This window comes from Leuciscus leuciscus (genome assembly GCF_965113295.1).
Source record: "Leuciscus leuciscus genome assembly, chromosome: 1".
Classification (NCBI taxonomy): Eukaryota; Metazoa; Chordata; class Actinopteri; order Cypriniformes; family Leuciscidae; genus Leuciscus; species Leuciscus leuciscus.
In genome coordinates this window covers 61,110,558-61,138,213 of record NC_138725.1, presented here as the reverse complement: position 1 = coordinate 61,138,213, position 27,656 = coordinate 61,110,558, and the positions used below count along the sequence as shown (strand labels likewise).

Below are 27,656 nucleotides of genomic sequence, written 5' to 3'. Positions count from 1 at the left end.
TAACACTATTTGGAGGTGGCTTTCTAAAACAATATACATTGTACCTGTGAGCTGAACACATGCAAACAAGTGAGACAACTAGCCTCAGGCCTAGAGCACTCTCTGGTGTCGACTTTGTGTAAATGCTCTTTCATTACATTTAAAGCATAGACTGTAAAAAAGTCACCATGAAATCAACATTCACAATTTATTTGTAGTTTTTTTTTTTTTTTGGTATCTATTATAAATGATTTATCCATCCACATCATTTAAAAAGAAAAAAGAAATCAAAATAACTTACACCTTCCTTTTGCAGTGACATTTCTTCCCATCTTTGAATACGTGTTTCCTGGTTTAAGGGCGGGACAACCTGTCAGTCACATGACATCACAGTGCCACAGTGTCCACCCACTTTTTCAGTGGCATTGGTTCTGGTAGGGATTTTTTCTTTGTTATAAGTCTTTGTTAAAACGTTATAAGCCATGAACCATGTCAACCAACAACGAGGGGAATCATAACAATACAAACTTAATGTTTGTAAAAAAAAAAGTACTTTTAGATTTATTTTACTTGAAGAAAATACAAAGGTTCAAGACTGTGTACTTAACTTTAGTGAGGGAAAGAACTACAATCCCATGAAGCATTGCATAATCAAATTAAAAACGTATAGAAAATAATTGTTGATTATATATATTGAGGGCTAGGAAGACTCGTTTACATAATTTGCGGTGCTGCATGGAAGTGGGCGGAGCTAAAGAAATCGTTTGCCACGTTTTGCTTCTTGTTTTGACTCTCTAATTGGTGGTATTATCTGTACAGAATCATGGGTAATGCAGTTTTTCCACCATAATTTCAAATTCCCCTAAATTTTTTCTTGTTCGAGAAGCCGTTTCACTTGGACATATGTTACAATATGGAAAAGTCTATCGCAACTTCCGTTTTATGCCGACTTTATACTAGTACTACAACAAGTGAATTACTGAACAGTTAAAGAGTACCATACCATCATATTTGTTTGCTTTAAATACTCACTTTGTAGACTGTAACTCAGCAATTATTAATATTGTCAAATTTGTTTATGTATATTCAATAACAGCTTTCTTTGATAATGGTCAGACAAAATTAAATTATTTATAACAGAATATATTTAATAACATTATGCAAATAAAGTCATTAAGGCTACAAAAAAAGACCAAAGAGATCTGGTTTGAGGTATTACCGTTTGTTGTACTGCAATAACATTAACAAGTGGAATATTACATTGATACCATCCTCTCACATTACACACTATAATCATCTTAAGGTATATACATATATCATGTAAACAATGTTGCTCATGAATTCACTCATGAATCATTTCTACAAAATAATTTATACTGAAAAATCGGGATTTGAACAGTTCCTCTCCAAACGTGGTATAAAATGGGAGTGTTTTATATTGTGTGTGTATTTGTGCATTGAGCAAAGTTGTGCAGGTTATAGTCCAATGTTGTGTCCATATTATATGGTGAGTTTGTTCCCGATTACCACAGCCACAACTTGCCAGCTCTCCCTCAGTGAATCTCCTGTAATGTCCACACACCATTAGCATCACTGGCGGTTTTCATCCCCTTCTTCTGTACGGTGAGCTTGTGAAAGTCAATGTGTCTGAACTCTGCTGCAAAAATCCCAAACAGCGCAAAGAAGCACATGACCAGAGCCCACTCACACATGGCAGCTTCAGAGGGAAACCCTGTGCTATGGAGAGCAAACACTGAGAAGACAGAAGGTTAAGGACAACAAAATGAATAAAGTGTAGTGAAAACGCACTCATTTCAGAACTCACTTCAGTTATTAATTGTATTGTCTGTAAGAGCTGAAGGATACTGCAGATGACTAAACAAGTACACAGGCTGCAGAGGATGGCACGCACAGGCACCACCCACCAGCGGTCATGTGACGGCGGGCTGTAGTATGAAAGCCACGTCTGGACCCAGAAGTAAGCCAAACCCAGGAAGAAGGCCAGGAGCGCCCCAAGCAGATGAACCTCCTTCAATACAGATTGCTAAATGGACACACACATATGGACATAATCATGCATTTATAGCAAATAAAGGCCCTGATTATACATCAACATTCTTTTTCATTCATCGTTTAGTGGTTAAAAGAAGTTCAAAACACCTTTTCACTGGTATACTGTTTGCGAATATCTCCTGCTGAGAGCAGGATTTAGATGAATATGTAAATACTGTATGTGCTGCTCGTGCTCGCTTTCCTCTCAATAACGCAATACACAACAAAATTGGCAGCGGTGAGAAAGCATCTGATCATAGCGATGTGGATATGTTTGCACAAGCTCTGCAATTCGCATCTCCAGCCAAGTCACGTCATGTTTATTTACAAGCACATAACAACATATTGCTTTAAAGCAAGCAGCTTTACAATATTAAACATGAAAGTGTCAGTCTCGCTTTAAATTCATTTCAATTTCTACTATAAAGCAGCTCTCTACTATACTATAATGTTAAAACTCGCGTCTGATCTCAACGGACTGAACAGAAGAAATTAACCCGAGAATATATTATCCACGGAGCCTCAGAGCCACTCCTACTGTAGTCTCAGCCTCAGACGTCACGCCCACAAACCATTGGCTAAACGTCTGATGCATTAGGCACACAACATTGGAAACACTTCGGGAGTTTCGAAGTTGTAATCTGAATTCTACAGGATGTCTGGGAGACGTGTGTGTCGCGTTCTTTAAAGGAACACTCCACCGTTTTTTCATATTAAACTATGTTATTCCCTTAACTAAGACGAGTTGATACATACCTCTCTCGTCTCAGTGCGTGCACTCAATCGCCATGGCGCGGCGACACTTTGATAGCACTTTGCTTAGCCCAGTTCATTCATTAGGATCCAAACAGAGATGAAGCTAGAAGCGACCAAACACCTCCACGTTTTCCCTATTTAAATACAGTTACACGAGTAGTTACACGACCAAGTATGGTGACACAAAATAAAACGTGGCGCTTTTCTAAGCGGGTAAAAAGGATAACTATAATGTATGGCGGAATAGCACTTGGGAGCACTTCGACTCGGCGCAGTAATATCATCACTCCTGAAAAATCCTCTCCCCCTCTCCCTCTCACTTCTGTCATTGGAACCAACGTGACTTTTTACTGCGCCGAGTCGAAGTGCTCCCAAGTGCTATTCCGCCATACATTATAGTTATCCTTTTTACCCGCACTGGTCTCGTATCTCTCACGGAGGAGCGGGAATTTTCTTAGCAATGTTAAAACGCACATCAACCGATCACTTGTTTTGCGTTCATGTAAACACTACATTCAGATTCACCAATCGGAATGAATTCAGTTAGATTGAAACAAAAGGTGTGCATGTAAACAATGAAAGGCGACTGCAGAAAGCAAAAGCCGTATCCCGGACATTTTTGACGATCTCGACGGCCGGACATGTCCGGGAAAAAGAGGATGGAAACCCCTACTACTCAGCTTTTGTAAGTCAACAAGACCGTAAGAGCACATGAAGTGTGCCATTTGGGACAGAGACAAAGGCTCTGAAATGACACCAGTTTGTTCTTTGATTCTGCTTAAGAGTATATCAGGGTTTTAATGCAAGAGCAAACACAAATAAGCCCAACACAATTCACAAGTAATCAAGTAACGTCCAGTCGTTCTTCACACACAACTGTACCTGGAAGTTTCCTAGAATGGAAATGCCAATGCTAGAGATGAAGCCAAGCACCAGACCGGCTGTATTTAAACGAGACGCACAACTCAAGTCCCGGATCTGTTGAAATCTGATAGTGACAATCCACAGAGCTAAAGAAAGAAAAAGAGGTTACGCAGATGGTACAGTACAGGAGGCCTGTTTTCAAAATGAGATGACAGGGACTCACCCAAAACACAGCAAATATTGCAGATCTGAGAAAACAGGCAGCTCTGGGGGTTGTATGAGCCACATGTGCTGAAGGAAACAATATTCATATATTATTTCTTTCTTTTAATCAGGGAATCTTAGCTAGTATCTTCTTGTATGCTGTGCTCTGCTGGGCAGTGTAGTATGGGTGTGAATCTTTGGGTAGGCAGCATATCGATTACAATCAGGAATGACTTTTGCAAATTCAGAAATGATTCATGAGATTCAACATTACTACAATAACACTAAGAAAACACCAGATTTTTACACCAGATTACACCAATGTCAGAGATTGGAGATTGTGCTGTAATATCAGTAAATTGAACATAGTAATGGAAGATTTAAATCATGATGACTCACATGCACTTTGTACTTGGAAGTCTAAATGAGCCTCCAAGTCTTGCAATGAGTAGAAGGTATAATTTGTGCTTTGTAAATGTAATCATGTACCAAGTATTCAGTTTCAATACTCAACCAAAGTACAAATTCCTAAAAAATAATACTTAATCTTAGTCAAGTACAACTACTCAAGAAACTCCACTTAAAAGGTACAAACCTGATGTAAGGGAATTTTGCAGTTATGTTAACAGTGTTATTGGACACTGCAATGGCATACCTGCACACAAACAAGTACAGAAAGAGTAAACAACAACAACAAAACAAAGACGATTTTGTAAAGAGTGAGCGAAACTGAAAGAAATACTCACACAACCCAAAGTCCAATTGTTCCAAACACTGCCAGAATGACAGGGAGTAACGCCCACACCCACATGATAGACCAATCAGATCACCTGTAGATAGATCATGTATCTCTTTACCAATTATGAAATCACATTTATTAGCATTTATAACATTTAAAATCCCTTCATCACTGTGACCAAACAAACATTCCAATGACCTAACTGTTCCCTACGAATCATTTACAGCATATTCGACCATCTTACGTGAGCCAGTTTAAAATGCAACAACGGCACTGAGAACAAGTGTAGGCATATACAATCATCACATCACAGGAAATGCACAGGGAAATTTAGCAATCATTCAGTCAGAGGGTAGGCTATATTTTAGCACAACCTTGTTAGGCTACTGCACTAAACTGAACTAAATGCAGTTCAAAAGAAGCAAGTGCCTGGCGTTTGTATTCAGATTAATTCACCTCAGATGTTGTTGTTTGAGGAAATAAAGATGTGACCGTTACAACGGCATTATCAAGACTTTCATGTTAAACATCACATTATATTAATAAATTAATATTTCATACATTTTAATATAACGTGGATATATTCCATAAACATTTACATATGAAACAATATATTACATGTATTTTGAATAACAAAAGCCTGTATAGGGAACCTGTTAATCAGAAAGCAGCTCTAGATAAACAGAGTTAGCAAATATATGCTTCGATTTTTACAACCCCAGCAATGTTATCAGAAGCAGCGGAGATTCACGTTTTTCTCCACACACCAGACCTGGTTACATAGTGGTGTTGAAGCTCAACAGGTATTTTATTCTGAACAACCATCTAAAGAAATGAAAATTGTCTTTACTGACTGTTAAAACCTCAAAACCAAATTCTCTTTCAGCACTTTTCCAAGCTGTACATCAGCCAGTTTTTCTTTAAATGGCAAAGTCTGGTATGCAGATATTGAGACTACGGTTTACAGCTTCAGTGGGAATTAATATTAGGCTACTGTCTGTTTCTCATGCATTATTTTCTCAGGCCAGCAGCAATGACATTTGCTCTCAGGGTTTGGGTTTTTTTTTTTTTTTTTTTTTTTTTTTGGAAACTGTTCCCACTATAACTTCAGATGTTTAAAATCCTGTAAAACTGTTTTCATTATACCATTATATACCAATTATTTCTTATACCAGTAGCATCTATTGAGATGTCAAACACACAACCTGAACCACTATGTCAAGATATCCATTATTTTGACAACAGAAAAGACAACACAACCACAACTTTGCCTAGAATTCACTTTAAAACCTGTACAAATCTTCAATTTAAGATGATAAAATGTGAGAAATCTTAACTACAAGAAAAAGAGCAGGCATTGAAGTCAGCAAAAGGAAGTTGAAGAAGTTTCTAAAAGAAGCGTACACTACTACCATTCTAAAATTTGGGGTCAGTATTTTTATTTTATTTTTAATTCATCAAGTAGGCTAATCAGCCAATCGAGAGCAGCCACTTACTGTACACAAACGGCCAAGTGTTCAAACCAAACTTAAAAAGGTGAACGAAATATGACATAAGAAGTGACTCTTACCATGGGAAGATTTACTGAGTATCCGCAGGCAAATTAATCCCTGTTAATCTGTGGAATAAGAGGAGAAACGCCAGACTGGTTCAAGCTGACGTTATAGTAAACGTACAACAGGTTTCAAACCCTGACTATGGACTTCGCGCCAGGATAATTGATTTATAGCTGCACGACTATTGCGAGTCATTTAGGTGTGCGTGCAATACAGTACAAACACTCTTTGCTCTGTCTTGTACTAGTTCAACTTTTTACACCCATGGTTATAATAGCAAGAGACACAATATAACTTACACATAAGAGAATAATCTGTTGGTGTCCTCCCTCATTAGTTTTATTATACAGCCAGTTAAGATATTGGTAAAGGAAACCTTTAAACATCTTAATAGTGTCATTATTACTTAAAACCATGTGTATATGATTAACTAGTTCATAGACAGGAACATAAAAATACCTAAACTTTTTTCCCAATACTTTAGGACTTATTATTTAGGGTCCAATTCTCACTATTAACTAGCTGCTTATTAGCATGCATATCACTAGGATATTGGCTGTGTATTAGTACTTATAAAGCACATATTAATGCCTTATTCTGCAAGACCATATTCCACATCCCTAATCCTACCCAATACCTAAACTTGAAACTCAAAAGTCATAGTCAATAGTTAGTTAATAGTGAGAATTGGACCCTAATCTAAAGTGAGACCATCATTTTACAATTTAAGGATTATCTTATAAACATTTATTTTCATTTCAATTTTACAGTTTATATTTCCTGAGATATATTTTTTATTTAATATATACACCCATAAAAAAAGATGTATACATGGTAATACCATTGTATTGTATGGTAATACCATTAAAGCTGTTATTCTGATCACAAAACCTCAATGTCCCCATTCACAACTCATTTAAACTATTGGAGAAAATGAAACCCCTGATATTTCACTCATCACAATACAAGAGCAAAGGCCAAAATGTTTGTCAGAAGGTTTACACATCAATATTACTATACTTAGTTGAAGCATAACTCTACGTATAAACTAAATGTTTACGGAATAAAATAGCAGACAGACTGAACTGCATCAATAAGCTCTTGTTTTACTAGACAGACTTCAAGTCTTTAGCTATATTATGATAATGCTGACATTTGCACCCACTTGCATTTTAAAAGAGAGAACATTATGTGAAAATATTACTTTGTTAGTGGCTCTTAAACACGTACCCTTCCTAAACATCGTGCCACTGTGTGCATCTGTCCCATCGCTCCGTGTTGTGCATGTCAAATAAAATCAGTCATAATCAAATGTCATTTCTAATGTTTTTTGTATCAGTATTAATTTATTGATTCAAATAAAGTTTCTGAATGTCATTTATATAAAACACGCATTATGTTATTCACGATTAAGTATATCATACTTAATGAATTTCTAAACTTATTTTACTGTTAGTAACGTGACATGCGACTACACATTACTTTACGGAGAGCTTACGACCAACTAGTTACGTTCTGCCTTAAGAACAAATGGTGCGACCGAATAAAGCACAGAGTTTGTTACAAACTAGCTAGTAGTTACTAAGCCTCTAGAGTGGACTTAACGTTCCAATTTAAGAAAGAACTTACGAATGGCTGGTGCAACCAACCCTACCCTGGAGTTTGAGAACTAAATGTTGTCAAAATGTCACATAAAAGAGCACACGAAAAGTTAAACAGCTTGACATTTATTTATTGTCATACAGATGCATCAGTCACAGTCTCGCATGTGTGTGTGTCTTAAAGCTCTAGTTCAATCTTCACGTCCATTTTACATTTGTATGGCTCTAGAACAGGCCTGACCTCCTCAGACAAAAATCTTGTAACCTGTGAAAGAGAGGGAGCGATTGGAAGGGTATTACAGCCTACCTCATGATTAAAACATTATGTTAATCATGTGATAAATATTAATAGGACAGCAGTAGATGTACAGGCGTGTCTAGGCTGCATGCGTGTACCTGTTGTGGGGCTCGGCCGATGAAGGTTTTGGGATCCAGAACGCTGTCCAGCTGTCCGAGTATGGGGGTGAAATATGGATCAGCCTGAACCCGAGCCAGTAGGTCATTATCTCCCCCTTCCTGTTTGACCACGGCCGCAGCTTGCTGGGACAGAACACGGATCTTCTCATGGCAGTCCTGAGTGTGTTTTCAGTACAAACATGTTAGTCAATGCTAGGCACTGTAAACATCTGCTGTGCTCACAGAAACAATATTTACAGCAAGAAATGTATTCAAACATCTTGGGGTTGATTTGCCAAAGCAAATTTATTTACAAGACAAGATTGTTCTTATTCATTAATGGCTGATTGTTCTGACCTGTCTGTTTCCTCCAGCCTTCACCATGGCCATGATGATGTTTTCAGTAGCCATGAAGGGCAGCTCATGACGGATATGCCTCTCGATCACCTATAAAAGAGAAAGAGAGAATGATTAAAGGGGTCATGAACTGCATTGTTTTTTATGTATAATGTTCTCTGAGATCCCCTATTAATGTTATCAAGATTTTTTTGATAAAAAAAACATAATTTAGAAGTAATAGGCTATTTTTCTTTCTTGTTTTTGACCCTCTCTTTGAAACATGCTGCCGCATTCAAGACTTGGAAGTAAACGCCCACTTCGATTATTGGATAACAGTTTTGCATATTCAAATATTTTTTCAATGTCCCCACCATTACACGTGTGCAACTGTTTTGAAAACCTCCAGATGTTGAAAAATGGCAACCAGTAAAATTCAGCCATACATGTTCGAGGCTTCGAGCCAGAGTCTACACCTCAAAGACAGCGTGCCAATTAATCACCTTTATTTATGTTTATTCCTTATGTATTTGTGAGGTAGTGAGCAGCTTGGTTTCAATAAAATCTGTTTTTGGACTAACAAAGAGGCTTTGAATTCTGAAACTTACAGGATTTTTTATAGTACAATGACCTCTTCTTGTCAAAAGATCAAGAAAATTTTATTTCTCAATTCATGACCCCTTTAAACAGTACAGATGTCAATTTTATGTGATAATTATCTATAATAAACTGACTAATGTAAAGATTTTTAATTATCTTCATTTGGGGCTTTACTCATCAAATATTGTTATATGGTTTAAATATCATTAATAAATGCATTGATATAGAAAATGTTTCTTGAGCAGAAAACCTGCATATTAGAATGATTTCTGAAGGATCATGTGACTGAAGAAGACTGGAGTAATGATTCTAAAATACAGATTTGGCATCACAGGGATAAATTACATTTTAAAATATTAAAATGGAAAAAAGTTATTTTAAATTGTAATAATATTTCACAATGTTACTGTTTTTACTGTATTTTAGATTTGCTTTAGTGAACATAAAGGACTACTTTCAAAAACAAACAAAAAACTAAATCTTAAATCTTTTGAACAGTAGTATATGTAAGGGATAATCCACAGCTAGCCATGCATTAAAGGATTTTAATGCACGACGTAGAGGCGAAGAACCGCCCGACGCGAAGCGGAGGGTGGTTGCCTCTACGAAGTGCATTAAAATTCTTTAATGCATGGCTAGCTGTGGATTATCCCGCTTATACCTTGGTTATTTGCCAAGTTAAACACAAGTTAAAGCTGTAACTGATGTTCACAGTGTAATTTTTTAACAGACGTGTAAAAATGACGGTTATTTTCTTAAGTTACAGCTCGTTAGTTCTAGCACTCCGTCCACTTTAAATAAAGTAGAGCCATCTGATTGCTTTTATTTGAATGAATCACATTTATTTAAATTCATTATTAAAAGAGAGAGACAGAGAACTGAAAGAGAAGGAACAGAGAGAGAGAGAGAGAGAGAGATGCGTGCGCGAGTTAACGTGTGCGTCTCTTTAAAGTCTAGCAGCTACAGTCCCCTCGTTGCTTAAGCATATAGCTAACTTAATGATTCTTTAATGGATTTATTAAAATTATTTATGAATGACAGGCAACACTGACAGTGACAAGGCAATCTTTATTTGAACTAATCATGTCATTTATTTATTGTTAATTCTTTGTGCCGCTTTTTGTCATTCAACAAGTCTTCTTTTTCGTCTTGTGCCTGGGCCCATTTCTCAAAATTGCCATATTCACCATACAAATTAAACGATATGCAAAAATCATCCATTTAGCCTACCTAAATAAACGTTTTCATATGAGTCTCTCACTCTGCTTGCAAGTGTAACTGTGTTACTATGGTTACCAATGTTTATAGTAGCGGATTCATTTCGAACTGTAACTGTAATCAAACTGACTGGAACTACCTGTGCATTAAAGGGTTTTACTGCACACCTTCCAGCCAATCAGAATCGAGTATTTAAACAGCCCATGGTATAAATGCAATTATTTGGACTAAGTAATCAGCGTCTCATTTAGTTCATTTAATAAAACCAGATACTGATATTTGATACTGAAACTTTTTAAAATGTGTGTTGAAAAGAGACTACCCAGAAGTCAAAATGCATTTGAGAGTTGCACACACACACACACCTTAGGATACACCACCAGCCCTTCAGTGATGTTCTGCAGAGTGCTGAGGATGATGTCAGCAGTGAGGAAGGACTCAGGCAATGAGATCCTCCTAAATAAGCACACAAAAAAAAAAAAAAAAAAAATTATATATAGATATAGACAGGATGTTGGTGAAAGAAAGAGCCTAAAGTTTCATCTTCACAAAGCCAAAATGGTGCAATGGCACATCATATGGTCAGACAACAGATGTCATAACAGTGCCTGTTAGCGCTGTCGTCCAGGGTTCTTTCCAGCCACTGCACTGATGCGGTCTGCAGAGGGTCTGACACCAGCGCCATCAGGTGGCGAGCAAGACTACAGCAGCGCTCAGCACGCATGGGGTTTCTCTTGTATGGCATGGCACTGGAACCTACAAACAGAGGAAACCATGACAGATCAGAGGTTGATTTAAAATGTCATCAAAATCCCCTGTCTCACATACAAACTCACCAATCTGCTCTTTCTCAAACGGCTCCTCGATCTCTTTCAGATTAGCCAACAGACGAATATCAGTGCAAATCTACAGCAAAAACAGGTTGTTCTAATCAAACAAATATTGTCTGTTGCTTTTCTGTAACTATTGTGGATTGTTAAAGCAGCTCATTTATAAGTTCATAAAGCTGATCTGATATTCATGTCTGACCTTGTGTACCGAGGCTCCGAGGCTGGCCAGCACACAGAGCGAGTCGACGTCCACCTTACGACTGTACGTCTGACCCGTCACCAAGTATGATCTAGAGAAATAGAGAACTCAATAACCACGTGCACACAAAAACATGTAAGTCTCTAGCCAACAACATTTAAGTGATTAGAAGCATTTATTAAACAACGAAAGCAGAAATTAAATAGCCTGAGCATACTTTTTAAATCCAGCCATCTCAGTGACCTTCATATCCAACTCCTCCACCTAAGAGAGAAAAGTCCAAATTCAGTTCAACCATAGAATATACTAGAGCTGGGACGATACACCTATCCAATTCGATAATATCACAATTTAGGCCATTATTTACACGACAATGGCGTTTTGGGGGACTGAAAGCGTAAACTTTTGAAAACAGGTTTCAAAGTGCAAGTTTTTGAAAACTATACTGTTATCATCTCCATATAAACATGTGAATTTGTGAAAACGCTAATGTCATATGCGCATGCGTATTACGTGTTCAGTCTTTGGGTGCGTAGTGTTTCTTTATAAAGTGACTTCGCCCACTACTGGCCTGGCATGAATAACACAGCGTTTTTAGTCGTTTTCGCGGACCTGTGTGAACAGGGAGCGTTTTGACAACGTTGTCGTCTGTACGAAAAACTTTTCCGTTTTTAGTACATCTTTGTCGTGTAAACGTACCCTAAATGTATTAATTGCAACAAAGATTTAAAAAAAGCACAAAAATGTACGTTTTTAGGTCAAATGTAAGGTCAGTACGATTTTTTTTTATATTTATGAAAGAAGTCTCTTACGCTCATCAATGCTGCATGTTTTTGTTAAAAATACAGTGAAAAAAAGTAATATTATGAAATATTATTGCAATTTACAAAAAAAAATTTCTGTTAATATATTATTTTGAAATGTAATTTATTTCTGTGATGTCAAAGCTGAATTTTCAGCATCATTCCTCCAGTCTTCAGTGTCACATGATCCTTCAGAAATAATTTTAATATGCTGATTTTCTGCTCAAGAAACATTTCTTATTATCATAATTATCTTATTATAATGTTGAAAACAGCTTCACTCTTAAATAGTGCTAATATTTTTGTGAAAACCTCCCTACATAAAATAATATTTATTTGAAATGGTTTTTTAATATTTTTTTAATATAATGCTTAAGTCTTTACTGTCACTTTTACTTCATTTCATGCATCCTTGCTGAATAAAAGTATTAATTTATTTTTAAAAAATCATACTGACCACAAACTTTTGAAAGGTAGTGTGTATAGTATGTATGCTGGAGACAAAGTGCACACTACTAGGTATAAAGTAAGCCAGTGTTAAGGTATAAAAATCAGATTCAGCTGTTGATTTTCATGCAGCCGCATTCACCTTCTCATGATCCCCCTGGAAGAGCTGCAGGAAGCTGGCCTGAGTGCCTGTGGTTCCTTTGACGCCCCGGAAGCGCAGGTCCTCTCTTGCGCGCTGAAGATTACGCATGTCCATGACCAGATCCTGCAGCCACAGACACGCACGCTTCCCGACAGTAGTCAGCTGAGCTGGTCTGAGAAAAAGATGGGGACGAGGAGAGGGGAAATAAACCCAAAACCAGTCTAGTATTGTTGTATTAGATGAAGAAAAGATGAAAGGAAGGAATATGAAAAATAAGAGATTTGAAGAAAATGAATAATGCTGTATGGGTTAAAAAATTAGTGAATGCTGAAAAGATGTGTCAAACATTAGATGGACAGATCATAAATGAATAGACGATGGGGAGGAAGAAAGGAAAATGGTAGAAACAATTAATTTTACATGCACACTTTAAACATGCTCTAATATCTAAATACTTATTTGAGAGGTTTAGTACATGCACTGAACCCTGAATTTACTCACTGATAGTGGGTGAAGCCTAAAGTCGGCTGGTCAGCGTATTTCTCTGCAAAGTTAGCCAGCCTGTCTATGACACGAGCCAACTATAGAAGAGAGAATGTTTGAAAACAATAAACACTTTACTGCAGTGGATGGAAATTATGGCCATACATTTATTTGCCAATTTGACAAGTGATTTATTATTTAATGTTACATTTAACTACAAATTTAACTATAAATTAATTAGACCATTTTACACTATTTATTTGTCAAAATAATTGAATACAGTACATTGATAATTAATTTCTTAATTTTATATTTAAATGGAACTAAGAACCTTAATAAGCATCAGTTGTCATAAGCTGGAAAATATCAGAAAGTCAAACCTTGGGTAGCAGAATATCAAATCCATCACGCAGCATTATCAGATCCTACAGATAAAGCACACACACATTTCAATAAGACCATTTTAAAATAATAGAAATATACTTTAGAACAACATGCTTTTTCTTAGAAGGGTTTTGCATGGTTTGCATGGATTTTGCGTTCAGCAGCACTTCCACCGAGTCCAATTAATAGGAACAGATAGTGGTGTGATCATATTTTTGCCTCACCGTGTTGTCTCCCACATAACAGGAAGTGGCGCCCAAGTGGATGATGGGAGCAGCAGTGGGACAGCAATGAGCGAACGTGTGCACATGAGCCATGACATCATGCCTCAACTTCCTCTCTTCCTCTGCAGCCATGACGAAATCAATGTCGTCCGCGTGAGACTCCATCTCACTCACCTGGGCATCGGTTATGGGGAGACCCAACGCCTGCAGACAGAATATTAGAGCGATAAAGAAATGTATTAAAAATAGATTGCATTTTCACGCATTTAACATTCCCATTGTAATTCAAGCACCAAGTTGCAATATGTAGAAGCTTGTTAGTAGCTTATGTTTTTTCACATTTGAGGTATGACTGTATGTACTTTATGTTGTAGATAGAACAAGTATTATAAAAGTCACAAAACCCATTAGAACTTTTACAGGGCTTGAAAATTATTTATTTATTTTTATTCTGTGTTGCAGGACTACAATCTGAACAGCTCCATTCACAATAAAACTTATTGTTAACAATGTTAAAGCAGCACAATATACCAAATATCATCTTGGTTATCAGCCAATTTCAGAGATTTTGTTCAATTATATTATAATTTATTCATATTAATTATCAATGCATTCCCATTTCTATTATCTCTATCATTTACCATATTTATCATATTCTCTTGGTCATTTTTAGCAAATCTTACAATGAATATCCATTTTTCATACGGTCATTTTAAATGTTGTCATATCTAACTTCACTTGTAGCATTTTAAAAGATTATTCTATTTATTTAATGCTTTAGTTCATTTATTATAAAATTATCATAATTATACATTTCAAAGTAATTATTTGCTAATTACATCGGCCAGAATTGCAATATTGTTGCATCCTCATATCATTTTGCTGTAACACATTTTATCAGCATATTTGTTTCATCACTAGCAAAACACAGAGAGAGGGTAAAGGTTTACATTTACGTTAGTTATTTTGGAAACACACACTTGTACAATCTTTCCCAGGGCTTCGTCTAGAACGGTGCGTCCCAAGGACTAGATTAGTAAAGTTCTGCAGCGTGACTTTACTTCCAGAGCCGCAAACAGAAACCTGTCTGTCTCATCATCGGGTCAGAGAATGACCACCATGTGACCAGAGGACTGTGTTCAGTTAACATTTCCCAGTGCTAATTGAACAGACTGCGGCATTTACTTGGAGATTTATGGGTGACTGGGTGGGCGATCCCAAAATCGTAGTTATTGATTTTTATACACACTTCAAAGAAACAACCAATATGCAAGCCTTCCCATGTCAGCTAAACCAGCAAAGTCCACTGGTCAACAGTCAATAATTTGATTTCTTATCAATTCAACTATTGTTAATCTCAGCAAACTGAATATCTGTTATATGAATTTGAGAGTCCTCTTCTAACACTGGTTCCTACACTATCATCTAAACAGCTGAGTTACTGTGAGCTTATGTTTTGAGAGATTCAGTGACCTTTAACCTGACATATACGGAGATAGACATGACAGTTAAAACAGAGGTATAAGTTTTATATACTGCATACAAAAACACACTACTACATCAAATTATCATGGCACTACAATGTTTTTAGACACATAGTTTTGCTTTTTGGACTTTTACCATAGTACCACCAAATACCATGGAACATAATTATAGTAGGGATTCAGTATCATGGTAAATGTCAAACTACCATGGTATTAATACAATCACCAACCATTCTATAACCACCACTTCCAAGAAGTTCCAAGGTACAATTTTTGTTCTGTTCATGTACAATGATAATACTCTTGAAAATGCCTTATAGCAGGGTAGCCTACACAAATTACAGTACTATGGTAAAGATGCACCGATTACAATTTTCTAGGCCGATTCCGATTTCTCATTGAGTTTGACCTGCCGATACCGATTTTAGCCGATTCCGATTTCATTTTTTCCAACCACTTTACAGCACACACAAATATTTATTTTCTATCTTTTCTTTAATAGAACATTTTACATTTTGCATAGAACATAGATAATTTTTTGAACAGATAATCGCTATAAAATAGAACTATATAAATTACTCATGGTGTGGAAAATTCACACACATCTAAAGTGTCATGGAAGAACCATTTCATTCTTTTCATATCCAATATCCAACAAATTTAAAAATATATATATTTAGCAAACTAAACTTCTGTATGAAAACAGGTAATGTCAATAATATATAGGCCTATATATATATTATATTATATTATATAATAATATATATATATATATATATATATATATATATATAGCCTTGCAGTATAAAGATATTTCTATAATTGTCTGGCTAGTTTACTTTATTTATTTTTTATAATCATAACCATACTTGCAACCAAAACTGAATAATGAAAACAAATCTTCTACAAATATTTTTGAGTCTTCGTTTTCTTTTCTGACATACTCCAGTTCTTGTTAAAACACACTAGACATGCTTATTCTGTGCATTTTGAGCACTTTTTGTGTGAATACATTTTTAGTTTGTCCATCAAAAGTGTGCTTTCACTTTGAGCGTGAGCAGCGTAGCAAAAATAGACCCGCGCCGAAACCCCCGCTTCACTGCTGCTCACGCGACGCTCCTGCTGCCGGTGTGAATGCACTCATTGATTAACATGCACGTCGGGAAAAAATCCGCACTGCTCACGCGCCACTGACATTTGCGGTGTGAAACGGCCGTAATTCACGAGGTTCCTAAATGTGCGTTCCGTGTGCACGTGTGATGCTGATGTTGCGCGATGTTAATCATGCGGCGCCCGAGTACATTTGACCGGCATAAAATCGGCATATGTCAGACTGACCGGTCGGTCGCCGGTCATGGCCGATCACGTGAAAATCGGCCAATTCCGGTCACCAGCCGATCAATCGGTGCATCTCTAGTACTATGGTATATATTAAATAATGTACAATGATATTACTATATTTAATTCCATCAGTGTACCGTGGTAGGCTACCACCAGAGGTGGAAAGAGTACTAAAATATTCTACTCAAGTAAAAGTACTATTACTTCAATGAAATTTTACTTAAGTACAAGTCAAATTACAGGTCTAAATATCTACTCAAGTAAAAGTAAAAAGTAGCTCATTTAAAATTTACTCAGAGTAAAAGTTACTGAGTTACTTTTTGGCGGGGCAGGATGTGGTGGGGGACTCTCCGAGGTTGTAGATTTTCAAACAGTATGATAACCATCTCAGAAATTATCACGGTTTACAGTATTAATCAATTATTAAATAAATTAGTTAACGGTATTATTAAATTATGGTTGTTATTATTATTATCATCAGTCGTTTACTGCACATCCAAATATTGCCCATACTGACAATGGTTCGCTTTCGACGGTGTTGCATCACTTTTTTTCTTTTGCACATTTGTTCTCCAGCCCTTGCAGTATTTAAGTTCAATATTAATTTCACTTTAATGACAATGCAAATTACCTATTAATTGTCATTTAAGTGAAATTACTGAACTTAAATATACAAGCTTTATAAAAATGATCATTCTAGAAGAAAATTTCAGATGGCACTAGAGGCTTTTGCATCTGAACTCTTCATTTTGTTACTCAGTAACGGATTTAAAAATGTAGCGAAGTAGCCTACAATACTTCAATCAAAACGTACTTAAGTAAAAGTAAAATTACAGATTTTAAAAACGACTTAAAGTAGAAGTAACGTGTTACGCACCAAAAAAAAAACCTACTCAATTAACGTTACAACGCGAGTAAATGTAATTCGTTACTTTCCGCCTCTGGCTACCACCACAGTACTTCTTTGTATACGTTAGGCAAGTTTGTCAGCCTGGTCCACTTTTAAATTAAAACATTAACGTTTAATATTACAGCACAGCTCATGTTCAAACTTTCAAACTATTTTTAGACTAAGAAAGTTGGCAACTTGAGATCTCCACTTACTCACTCAAGGTCAAAAACTCAAGACAGTATCACACACTTGGCATTCAGAGGATCACAATAACAACAAAATTATCAGTAACAGCTAGACAGTTTGCAGAAATACACGTAAGAGAAATATCCAGACCTGCTCTGCCTTAGCGAGATAAATCCACAGTTTTCTCCATGTGGTGAATTTTTTCCTGTCGCTGAAGTTATAGGCCATCTCTTTGCTGGCGTACCGCGACACCAGCGGTGAGCGGTATTTCATGAACTCGTCCCCGGATCCCTCCATGCCAGCAGCGGATCAGTGAAGCGCCCAGTGAACACAAGACTGTGTGAAGATGAACTCCTGTTGCAACCCTCTTGTGTCCAAGAGGAGACTTACAGGGTTTACGACAGTTCTAATAGATCGACGGCAAAGAGCGGCACATGCACACATGCACAGGCACAGGCACAGTGGACTTCTTCTTCTTTCAGTTTAATGGCGGATCGCAAACCAGCACTTATAGGTGCATACCGCCACCCCACTGTACAGGAGTGTGTAATATCAGGGTTTTGCATTCTTCAGGTCAACATTTATTTTTAATTTGTATTAATAATAATAATAATAGTTATACATATATATGTATATATACACACATATATACACACACACACATATATATACATATACACACACATATACACATACATGGAGATATACATACTCACATATGCAAAAGAAACTAACTCAAAATAACTATACCTAACCTATATAATGTGATCTATTCCTTAATTTCTTAAAAAGAAAAAAGAGAGCCTCCCAAAAGTCCCTCAATTTCTCATTCCTTCCTAAAATCCCTTCCAAATTCCATCCACGTTCTAATCCGTACATCTTGTCACGTAAAATGATCCTCTCAGAACTATATTTATTACACCACAAAATAACATGCTCAACATTTTCTGGTACATTACAACTGTCACATTTCTCAGAAACGCATTTTGTTAATACAAAGTTGACTTTAATGCAGCGTGTCGAAGTCTTAGCCTTGCAAGAGCCACTTCCTCTTTTCTACACCTCCCTTTATATATTTTCACCGTGATTGATTTTTGTATGTTATAATAGTGTTAACATTTTCCATATAGCCCCATCATCTGCATAAAGTGATGATCCAATGTCTTTACCAACATTCATAAAAATATAATTTATCATAATATTAAACAGGATCGGGCTAATAACACAGTGGACTTTTGACGCCATCTAGTGTTTCTATAGTTTAAGGTTTTAAATTCATTTGAAAAATTAATAAACAATATAATATATTTTTTTTAAACTAAGACTGAAATAAATGCTATATGCGTATATATATATATATATTACCATAAAATATTTATGTTCAATATGTGTAATTAAATAAATATTACACAAAAGCTATAATGAAATTGGATACAGTATCATCTCAAGCAAGGCTCTTTGATAATGCTTTCTTTATTGAGACAGTATCCTACTGGTCCTCACTGGCCTATTGTCCTCTGAAGAGGACATTATATTTTAGTGAAGTTCTCTGACAACATACGTTTAAGTCTGGATGTCCTGTAAAGAATACATTCAGGGTTTTTCAGAGATTCCAAATGTTTGGAGGTTTCACCATGATAATTCCTTCTCCTTGGTCTCCATTGCCTCCATTGCCATCGGACTAACTTTCTAATTGTATGTTGTAAATAAACATCTCAGGATGTTATGGGTTTATGGGGTTTTAAATCAGAACATGACTTTTTGTTACGAAACAGTGCATCGATTTCATATCATCATGTTTATCAGGCATTTCGGGTAGACACAAGTACATAGGGAAAGAAATTACATCAATATTCCTATGAAATGTTTTTATGAAAATGTTGCCAAGTTATATTACTCTCCTTGTTACACATATTTTTTTTAGCACATTTTGCCCCAAGAACACATTAATATGTAAATAAGATTCACTCATACATTGAGTATAGATACATTGTTTCGAATAGGACTACCCATTTATGGCCATTTTACACACATATTGTATAAAGCAAAATAGTATATCAAATTATTCTGTTCCATCTTTTATATAGTTGAGGATATATATATCCTTAAAGTTTGATAATTTTTTTTTTTAAAGCCTAAAACCTAAAAATTGATTGGTGAATGAACAAAAAATGACATTCTTTTTGTCTTTACATTTCTTTTCTTTTCATTTCATTTCTTTCTTTCTTCTTCTTTGTTTTTTTAATAACTAAGTCCTGGTTTCCTCTATAGAGGACATAGCATAAAATAAGAATAAACTATCTTTTTTCCCCCCATTTGTTTCTTATACTCCAAACAATACAGACATTGAAAAAAAAAAAAAAAAAAAAAAAAAAAAAAATTTTTTCCTGGTTCACAGGAGGACATTCATAAAGCAAGATTTGCATTTACTATTTTTGTAAAACAGATTTTAAGATGAGTACTGAAACTTTGTCGAATATGAAACACCGAACCCTAGACTTTGGAATTTGTAAAGCTTTTCAAATTAATGTAATTTCCCTTAATTAATTAGTTTGTTTATTTATTTGTTCTGATTTTTACAATTATTTGATCATATTAATATTACTTTTCATACTCACTAGACTGCTTTATAATAGGCTACACTAGTGTTTGACGTATGACACTTTATTTATAAGGAACAAAAAGTGTCCAGTGTTTGCTTTACTCGCTCTAGTATTTCAGTGCTGCTGGGTTTAGGTCATACTGCAGAATCAGGTGGGCGGTGCTAAACTGGATACTTCCATCTTTTCATTGGTCTAATGACAGCCTGTGCTCCACCCCCAAACTCAACACTACACAATGAAAGAACTGCAAACCACCCCACACTTATTATTCATTACTACCTAAGAATTTTAGGAGGTTACTTACCGTATAATACTAACCCACTAACTCTATACTAAAATGAATCACAAGCCACATATTTTTTCTCACTCCCTCCTTACATCGCTCTGCTCTCTATTAGCCTCTTTCTCCCAGCTCCTCCTGCTTGTATCATTTCATGAGGTAAAGAAAGTAAAAAAGAAGCAGAGCGAAAGGTTGTGAGGGTGTGGTATAATCAGAAAATCTCTGGGAGAGCGGGGGAAATAGAGTAGGAGGGAGATAAGAGGGGAGAAAGCAATGTTTTGAGCACAGGCAACTGAGACAAAACAGCAAGAGAGAGAGAGAGAGAGAGAGAGAGAGCAGGAGACAACGGACCAGCTAGACACAAGATGGCTACGGTCTCTTCTGATTTAAATGCTGGTAAGTGACATTAAAATGTAACTTTATTCGTATGTCAGTCAATTTTCCACTTTCAAATCCTACCTACACAGGCAGCTGACTCACTTCCCCTCTGCATTACGTGCGCTTCCTGTGTCTCTGGGGATTTCTAATGCAGACAGGAGAGTCTCAGCTGTTTCTAGATCAGTTTGCCATCATACAAAAGCAGATGCCCACACAAATGTCATTGAAACTGATCTAAGGTTCAGCATTAGAATGAGATCATAAGGCTAACAGTTTGGGTTAGAGGGATGGAGGTGAGCTGTTGAAACTGATGCAGCATTGCTGGAACAGTTATCATGTGCTGGACACATGTGACTGAACTCTTGCAGAAAATAAAGGATGTGGTAGTAGCATTGACAGAAACCTTTCTTATCTGTCAAATGTAAGTGTTTTAGGTTATTATTTTACAATCACAAGACTGGTTACGGTTCAGGTTATTTAGTGCAGGACTACATGCACCAGTTTTCAATTTACAGTATATACTATGGCGGTCATCAACAGGTTACAAGGATATAGTTGTAATGCTCTGGGGTTGCTCAGAATGTCAGAGTGAACAAATAGGAGTTGTGGATGTAGTCTGCATGGACTGATCTGCCTGTTGTTTTGATCACTTAATTTTCGCTTTCATCTCTGTTTCTCAAAAGCAGAGGGATCCTCTCCACCCATGTGGCGCCTTCTGTTGCTGGGGTTCCAGGGCTCTGGTAAGACCTCAACACTGAATACCATCTTGAGCCAGGAGAAAAACCCATCTGACAATTCCCAAACAGACCAAAAACATTGGGTAGACATACTCACCTGGCGACTGTTGATCATTGACACCCCAGGATGGAATCTGGAAACCGAAGACACAACTGATGAGACGGACTCAGAGAACCAGCAGTCCTTCATTGATCAATGTTCTCCTGGTCCCCATGCCCTGCTGCTGGTAGTTCCCATCGGAGTTCCATTCACCGAAAACCACTGGCAAGGTCTTTGGGCCCGAGTTAGAGAACTGGGAGCAGGAATATGGAGGCACACCATGGTTTTGTTCACCTGTGCGGACCAGTTGCAGGATAAGGGTGTTGAGGAATTTATCGTGGATGGCGGGGCAGCGCTGCAGAGGTTGGTGGAGAAGTGTGGCAGCAGGTATCATGCCTTGGATAACACCTGCTCAGACAAAAGTGCTCAAGTTGCAGAGCTTTTACAAAAAGTCGAGGAAATGGTTCGGGAGAATCAAGGCTGGTTCTTTGAAATGGTGAGGCCAAGCCTTGGATTCGATGATGAAGAAAATGAAAGAGAAGAGGATGGAGTCCCAGACGTGGAGAGGACAGCAGCAATGTTTAGATCTCCACCAAGAGGTGAGTTTCGCATCTGATTCATTCTCTTGTACCTTTGTTTTGCTAGTAACTTTGCAGAATGTCTCCTTAGAACATGCAAAGTGCATTTTCATCATGTGAATTTCCTTTTGTTGCAATATCCCAATTTCTTTTTAACAGAGTTACGGGTTCTGCTAGTAGGCTGGCGTGGAGCAGGTAAGAGCTCTGCAGGTAATCTTCTACTGGGCTGTCGTGTGTTTGAATCAGGACGCCCCACTGAGGTGTCTGTCCGTCATCAAGCATTGGTTGCTGGTCGGCGCCTCACAATTGTTGACACACCAGGATGGGATTGGTTCTCCGCCCACCGTACACCAAAGAACATTCGAAAAGAAATTAAACAAGGGGCAGGGCTTCTCCATCCTGGCCCACATGCACTATTACTGGTAATCCCTGTAGTTTCAACCCTCACTCCCAAAAAGAGGCAGGCCCTCAAGAGCCATTTGGAAATGTTTGGCGAGGAGGCGTGTCTTCACACACTAGTGCTGTTTTCATGTGGCGATTGGCTGTATGGCGCATCCATCGAGGATCACATCCAGCGGGATGGAGGAGAGCTGCTGAAACTGATGCAGCATTGCTGGAACTGTTATCATGTGCTGGACTGTACAAAAGCCAACAACGACAAGACACAGGTGACTGAACTCTTGCAGAAAATAGAGGAAATGGTAGCAGAGAATGGACAGAAACCTTTCTTACCTGTCAAATGTAAGTAGTTTGCATCTTATATTATTATAATTGTTGGTTTTCACATCAGGTTACATTATAATTTGTTCATATGAATAGTTCTCATATATATATGTAAAACCTGATCATTGCATCCTTGTTCTACAGTAAATCAAGAACTAGAAGAGGAGGAAACGAGTGGAAGATGCATTCTACAGTGAAATATAAGGCAACATAAAGTGCAACTCTGGTAAATCTAAGAGGAATGTAGAAGTTATTGAACTTTTTGATCCCAAAACAAGGGGTATTTATGCAACTGTTTATTACCCATAAGGCCATTCACAGTGTTTGTATGTCATCTTGATAGAATTAGACTTACAACCTACATTTCTGGCTCGAGCAATGTTAAGATTCAGTCACATTTTCATAAAGTTTTAAATTAAGAACATTCACTGTTGCTAGAAGCACGTAGCACTTTCTGGTGAAAAAAATCTTTACATAAACTTCTAATCCTGTGAGCTAGAGACCACAAATAACCGTACTCAAATACTTTGATCACCAAAAGCATGCATTAGTTTCAGAGCTGATTATTTTCAAGTGTTATGTAAAAACGCATCGTGGAAACAGACAAACCAAATGACTATTCATTTCCACAGTGTAAAGCAGGACTCATACCCAGTATTGTACAGTATTTACACAACCTCATCATTTTTCATGCACCTTCAAACACTGTCAGATATTTAGTAAAACTGCATTTCACAAAGTTGGAATATTGCTTACATTTATTTTGAATGCACTCACTATATTATCATAAAGTCTAAGTACTTGGCATTAAGTATATGCCTGGATTCTTGAATATACAGTTGTTCTACAGACAGTCCCATTGAGAACCTTAAGAACCTTGTGTTTTTTTTTATTTATGAATTTGATATGCTTAACAACTACTTAGGACTTTGATGGCAGCATTACATTCTACCTAAACACATTTACCAATGTTTTGAGCATTGCATAGTAACATTTATTTTATCTGCAAATATTAGGCGCAATGTGAGAATATACTACAAAATCCCAACTACATCATATCAGCCACAAATGTGACTTTCAACTGGTTTGACTGAATACACTGAGATCGTGAGATGACTAAAGAGTTTAGCTTTTGTATGCTTTTCACTTCATATTTTCATATTAATAAAGAATAATTTTGCATATCGTGGGGCGTTTTTGTCAAATTCAGCTTCCAGGTTGAATTTCCTTAATCTCGGTTTGTGAAAGCCTAGAAAACAAAAAGAACTAAACTTATTTTATTGCCAGCCATACACCAGTTTTCCTTGGTCATAAACAGTGGGGTTATGCTGTTTGTGTAAATTGTTTTTGACTACATTTTTATTTTTTTTAAGTTGTATATGTCCCTTAAAGTATTCCATCTCTACCATGTGTACCTACTACTGAGGTAGTGAATGTCAAAAACAAATAATTTTACAAAATACTAAAACTTATTTCTGCCTCCATTTCATAATAAAGATTAAAATGCACAATTTTTTTTATAATGTTTATTACATAAATACCATTCAAGCTAACTTATATGCAGTTAAAGGCCCATACAACTACAAAATATTGAGTTCTACAGAATTTAATAAATAAATAAAAACATACCATCTATGAATAAAGTTAGATGAAATATTAAGCATTTGTACAGCATAATTTCAATTGGGTATATTAAAAACAAAGATCAACAAACAATGCACATTATATATAATACTGTGCATACAACAGATATACAAGACAAAAAAAAAGGAAGCAGGAAGCGTTTATACTCAAGACAATGGTAAAGAACAGAAAAAAAAGGAATTTATTCAACCCTTCATAAAATACTTTCTTTTAGGACCAACATCCCTAGTATTCTGCACTTCAGGCTATGCTGAAACCGTCCATTTCTATCAGCTTCAAGCCTATGTGTCCATTTCTTTCTATGACCTCACATTTCTGCTCTCTCTTGCCCTCTTGACTTCTTCCATTAGCTCTTTCAAATACTGGATCTCTTTAGCAATGGACTCTGCCTTTTCTGTCAGCTCTTGATTCCTCTCCTCCAGGACTGTACACTCTGACTGGAGAGAATCTTGCTCTGCACGCTTTTTCTGTCGGTAGCGGGTTGCGGCAGTCTTGTTCTGCTCCATTTTCTTCAGCTTTTTCTTTTCAACCACAACCTTTGAACCACTGGCTGACTTCACTCTTCCTGAGAGGGTAGACAGCTCTGACTGCTGATTTTGGGTGGGCTTAGAATCGGGTGTGGAGTAGGGCTTCACCCTAGAAGAGCGAGACTGGGGAGACGTTGGGGTTTGTGGGTCGGGGGAAGTTGAACTCTGGGAATTTTCAACAACCATCTCACCTGGAAGGGTAATCATTGCATTAACCTCCTCTTTGGGAGAAAGTACAAGAACAATGCGGGTTGGAGTGAGTGACAGGACTATTTTGGGCACCTGCATCTCGACGGGGGGTGGACTCTGAACTTCAGCTATGTCTACCTCACAACCAAGCTCAAGAGTATCAGAAGGGGACTCTGGTGGAAGGATGGAAGGTGATGGGACCGGGGAGGCAGGTTCAGACTTTATCTCAAACTCAGCCTGGGGCTCAGGGACCACAGAGGAGGAATCTGAAATTTCACAGGGTGATGATGGAATGAAAGGAGTAGCAACTGGAGTATTCAAAGTGAAGGAAAAGTTGGAAAGTTGATCGATTTCAGGGACGGACGCTGCTGGAGAGGGTGAAGGCGTATTGTCAGAAGCTACAGGCAGGGACTCCAGGTCTATCTGTGACTCTAGAGAAGTGATGAGCTCCTCAGGAGAACTGGGTGGATCCTCAGAATCATAGGAGCCAATCAAAGACTCCAGATCAAACTCACTCAAATCAATTCGCTCTGTCATCCAATCCATTTCACTGAATGAATGATCTGAAATGGGGAAAAAAAAGTTACATATTATGATTGCATGTTTAAAATATTAGTATGCTGAAACTAGGGCACTCATTTTAAATAAATAGCTACACCTCACCATTGCCATGATTATCTAGGCGCAGCTCATCTGAGGGGAACCAGGCCAGAGACAGCTGACTGAGCCCAGCCTTCTCCCCCCTCTGAATGGAGGGAGGAGTGCAGGGTGGGGAGAGAGAGGGAAGTGGAGAGGAAGAGAAAGATGAGAGGGGCGATTCAGCGCCTCCGAGAGGAAGAACCTCCTCATCTTTATCTAAGAAAGACCCCAGAGGGTCAGCCATCGGTGATGATGGGTCCCAAAGAAGGACCTCCATATCGTCCTGGCCAAACCGTGAGCTCATCAAAGACATGGCTATCTATTTCAAGTTGAATCAACGAGTCTTCTACTGAGAATTCGAATAATCTCGTGCTGTCAGGTGCAGCAGAAGTCAGAGTTGCCACGAAGGACCTGCAAACATATATTAAAAGTAGTTAATCACTTGTATAACAATTGTATACATGTTAAACAAATACAAAAGCTATAAAAAAGTAAAGCCATTTAAAGAAAAAAAGAATAAAGCCTCATTAGTTATTCCTGACTAACAATGACATCATCTGCCCACAACCTACCCATATATGGACATTACCACGTGACGTTCTTTATCTCTTACTGTCAGCAGACTGGGTTCCATTTTTAAAATCTCAACACCAATTTTACATTGGCCAAATCTCATGGCTTTATATAGGATCTTAAAATTAGCTGAAACTGTTGTTTGAGGTCAAAGGTACGCCGATGTTGTTTTATATTGTTTCATCAAAGTGGATAAAGACTCCGCCATTTCAGGGACTTGCCGCTCCCTTTTCAGGAACGTACGCCATTTTATAAAGAGCACGAGGTGACAAAGAAACGTCAATTAAACTATCGCGCTCATGTTTATTTTGAATTAAAACATTCAGGCGTGTTGAAGAGCAATTCACAATACAAAATAAAAACATTATGGTAAATTTTAAAACAGGAATGACTGCGAATTCATCGACCGACGTTGTCACTGTCGAGTAAAGTTAGACATATGGTGCTTTAAGCGCGAGACGCGGGTCATGACAATATTCGCAAACAATTTCCATAATCTATTAAAATCAATACATCCACAATATATATTTAAGTCGCATACGAAATAATCTGAAAACATGAATGGCCATAAGGCTAAGCTATTTCATGTTACAGACCCGCCCAGTCGGGTGGGTGAGACGATCGTGACATTTTAAGGCAAAAACAGTTAAAAGTATACTTACGCCATTTTTATATAAATGTATGGAGCCAGTGCACAATGTTGATGCACTGAGGAGTTTGAGCGCTGTCTACAGGCAGCAGGTCACACGGCCATTTCGGCGGAGAGCAGAATCGCTCGGGTTGCAACAATAATCAGCTGTGAGAAGAACGGAACTGCAGGTGATGACGTCGAGTTTATGTTTATATAGAGCCGCAGTGCCGCGCAGACATATCCTTCCGCCAGAGAGTTTATTTTTGTGTTACTGGGCGCAGACAACATATAGATCTATCACTTTTAGTCCATTTGTATCATTATGCGTAGGAAAAATAATTCATTCAAAAACATTTTGAGATCACCTAGTCTTTTTGTTAATGTCAAATGAGGGAAAC

At 37.3% G+C, this 27,656-nt stretch overlaps 4 protein-coding genes across 4 annotated transcripts; 1 reads left to right on the top strand and 3 right to left on the bottom strand.

Annotated features, from left to right (window-relative positions):
• Positions 1 to 1,185: 1,185 nt before the first annotated feature.
• On the bottom strand, positions 1,186 to 7,718 carry tmem150b (transmembrane protein 150B). Its single transcript, XM_082165703.1, has 7 exons — positions 6,165 to 7,718; positions 4,602 to 4,685; positions 4,451 to 4,510; positions 3,875 to 3,942; positions 3,670 to 3,797; positions 1,846 to 2,023; positions 1,186 to 1,732 (listed from the first exon to the last, which is right to left on the bottom strand). Exons 2-7 carry the CDS (start codon positions 4,664 to 4,666, stop codon positions 1,533 to 1,535), a joined length of 699 nt encoding a protein of 232 aa, XP_082021829.1. The 5' UTR covers positions 4,667 to 4,685; positions 6,165 to 7,718; the 3' UTR covers positions 1,186 to 1,532.
• A 143-nt stretch (positions 7,719 to 7,861) lies between these two features.
• On the bottom strand, positions 7,862 to 18,146 carry adsl (adenylosuccinate lyase). Its single transcript, XM_082165334.1, has 13 exons — positions 17,867 to 18,146; positions 13,814 to 14,017; positions 13,586 to 13,630; positions 13,224 to 13,303; positions 12,723 to 12,894; positions 11,548 to 11,594; positions 11,331 to 11,421; positions 11,138 to 11,207; positions 10,910 to 11,057; positions 10,667 to 10,757; positions 8,505 to 8,594; positions 8,148 to 8,324; positions 7,862 to 8,016 (listed from the first exon to the last, which is right to left on the bottom strand). Exons 1-13 carry the CDS (start codon positions 18,011 to 18,013, stop codon positions 7,930 to 7,932), a joined length of 1,449 nt encoding a protein of 482 aa, XP_082021460.1. The 5' UTR covers positions 18,014 to 18,146; the 3' UTR covers positions 7,862 to 7,929.
• A 2,275-nt stretch (positions 18,147 to 20,421) lies between these two features.
• On the top strand, positions 20,422 to 24,807 carry LOC309505135 (GTPase IMAP family member 8). Its single transcript, XM_082178497.1, has 4 exons — positions 20,422 to 20,995; positions 21,661 to 22,353; positions 22,492 to 23,073; positions 23,200 to 24,807. The coding sequence occupies exons 1-4, from the start codon at positions 20,965 to 20,967 to the stop codon at positions 23,250 to 23,252; spliced, it is 1,359 nt and encodes a 452-aa protein (XP_082034623.1). The 5' UTR covers positions 20,422 to 20,964; the 3' UTR covers positions 23,253 to 24,807.
• A 145-nt stretch (positions 24,808 to 24,952) lies between these two features.
• Positions 24,953 to 27,449, bottom strand: atf4b (activating transcription factor 4b). The gene is made up of 3 exons (XM_082178499.1): positions 27,290 to 27,449; positions 26,079 to 26,465; positions 24,953 to 25,978 (listed from the first exon to the last, which is right to left on the bottom strand). Exons 2-3 carry the CDS (start codon positions 26,365 to 26,367, stop codon positions 24,999 to 25,001), a joined length of 1,269 nt encoding a protein of 422 aa, XP_082034625.1. The 5' UTR covers positions 26,368 to 26,465; positions 27,290 to 27,449; the 3' UTR covers positions 24,953 to 24,998.
• Between the last annotated feature and the right edge of the window lie 207 nt (positions 27,450 to 27,656).

Excerpts from the sequence above, each read along its gene's own strand:
- adsl (XM_082165334.1), bottom strand. The coding sequence starts at position 18,013 with ATGGAGGGATCCGGGGACGAGTTCATGAAATACCGCTCACCGCTGGTG. Across the intron at positions 13,631-13,813 it reads GTTATGTGGGAGACAACACG|GATCTGATAATGCTGCGTGA; the intron begins GTGAGGCAAAAA and ends CTTTATCTGTAG. Across the intron at positions 13,304-13,585 it reads TTGATATTCTGCTACCCAAG|TTGGCTCGTGTCATAGACAG; the intron begins GTTTGACTTTCT and ends TCTCTTCTATAG.
- tmem150b (XM_082165703.1), bottom strand. The coding sequence starts at position 4,666 with ATGTGGGTGTGGGCGTTACTCCCTGTCATTCTGGCAGTGTTTGGAACA. Across the intron at positions 3,798-3,874 it reads CAATATTTGCTGTGTTTTGG|CTCTGTGGATTGTCACTATC; the intron begins GTGAGTCCCTGT and ends TTCTTTCTTTAG. Across the intron at positions 2,024-3,669 it reads CCATTCTAGGAAACTTCCAG|CAATCTGTATTGAAGGAGGT; the intron begins GTACAGTTGTGT and ends GTGTCCATTTAG.
- atf4b (XM_082178499.1), bottom strand. The coding sequence starts at position 26,367 with ATGTCTTTGATGAGCTCACGGTTTGGCCAGGACGATATGGAGGTCCTT. Across the intron at positions 25,979-26,078 it reads CCTAGATAATCATGGCAATG|ATCATTCATTCAGTGAAATG; the intron begins GTGAGGTGTAGC and ends TCCCCATTTCAG.
- LOC309505135 (XM_082178497.1), top strand. The coding sequence starts at position 20,965 with ATGGCTACGGTCTCTTCTGATTTAAATGCTG. Across the intron at positions 20,996-21,660 it reads CTCTTCTGATTTAAATGCTG|CAGAGGGATCCTCTCCACCC; the intron begins GTAAGTGACATT and ends GTTTCTCAAAAG. Across the intron at positions 23,074-23,199 it reads ACCTTTCTTACCTGTCAAAT|TAAATCAAGAACTAGAAGAG; the intron begins GTAAGTAGTTTG and ends CTTGTTCTACAG.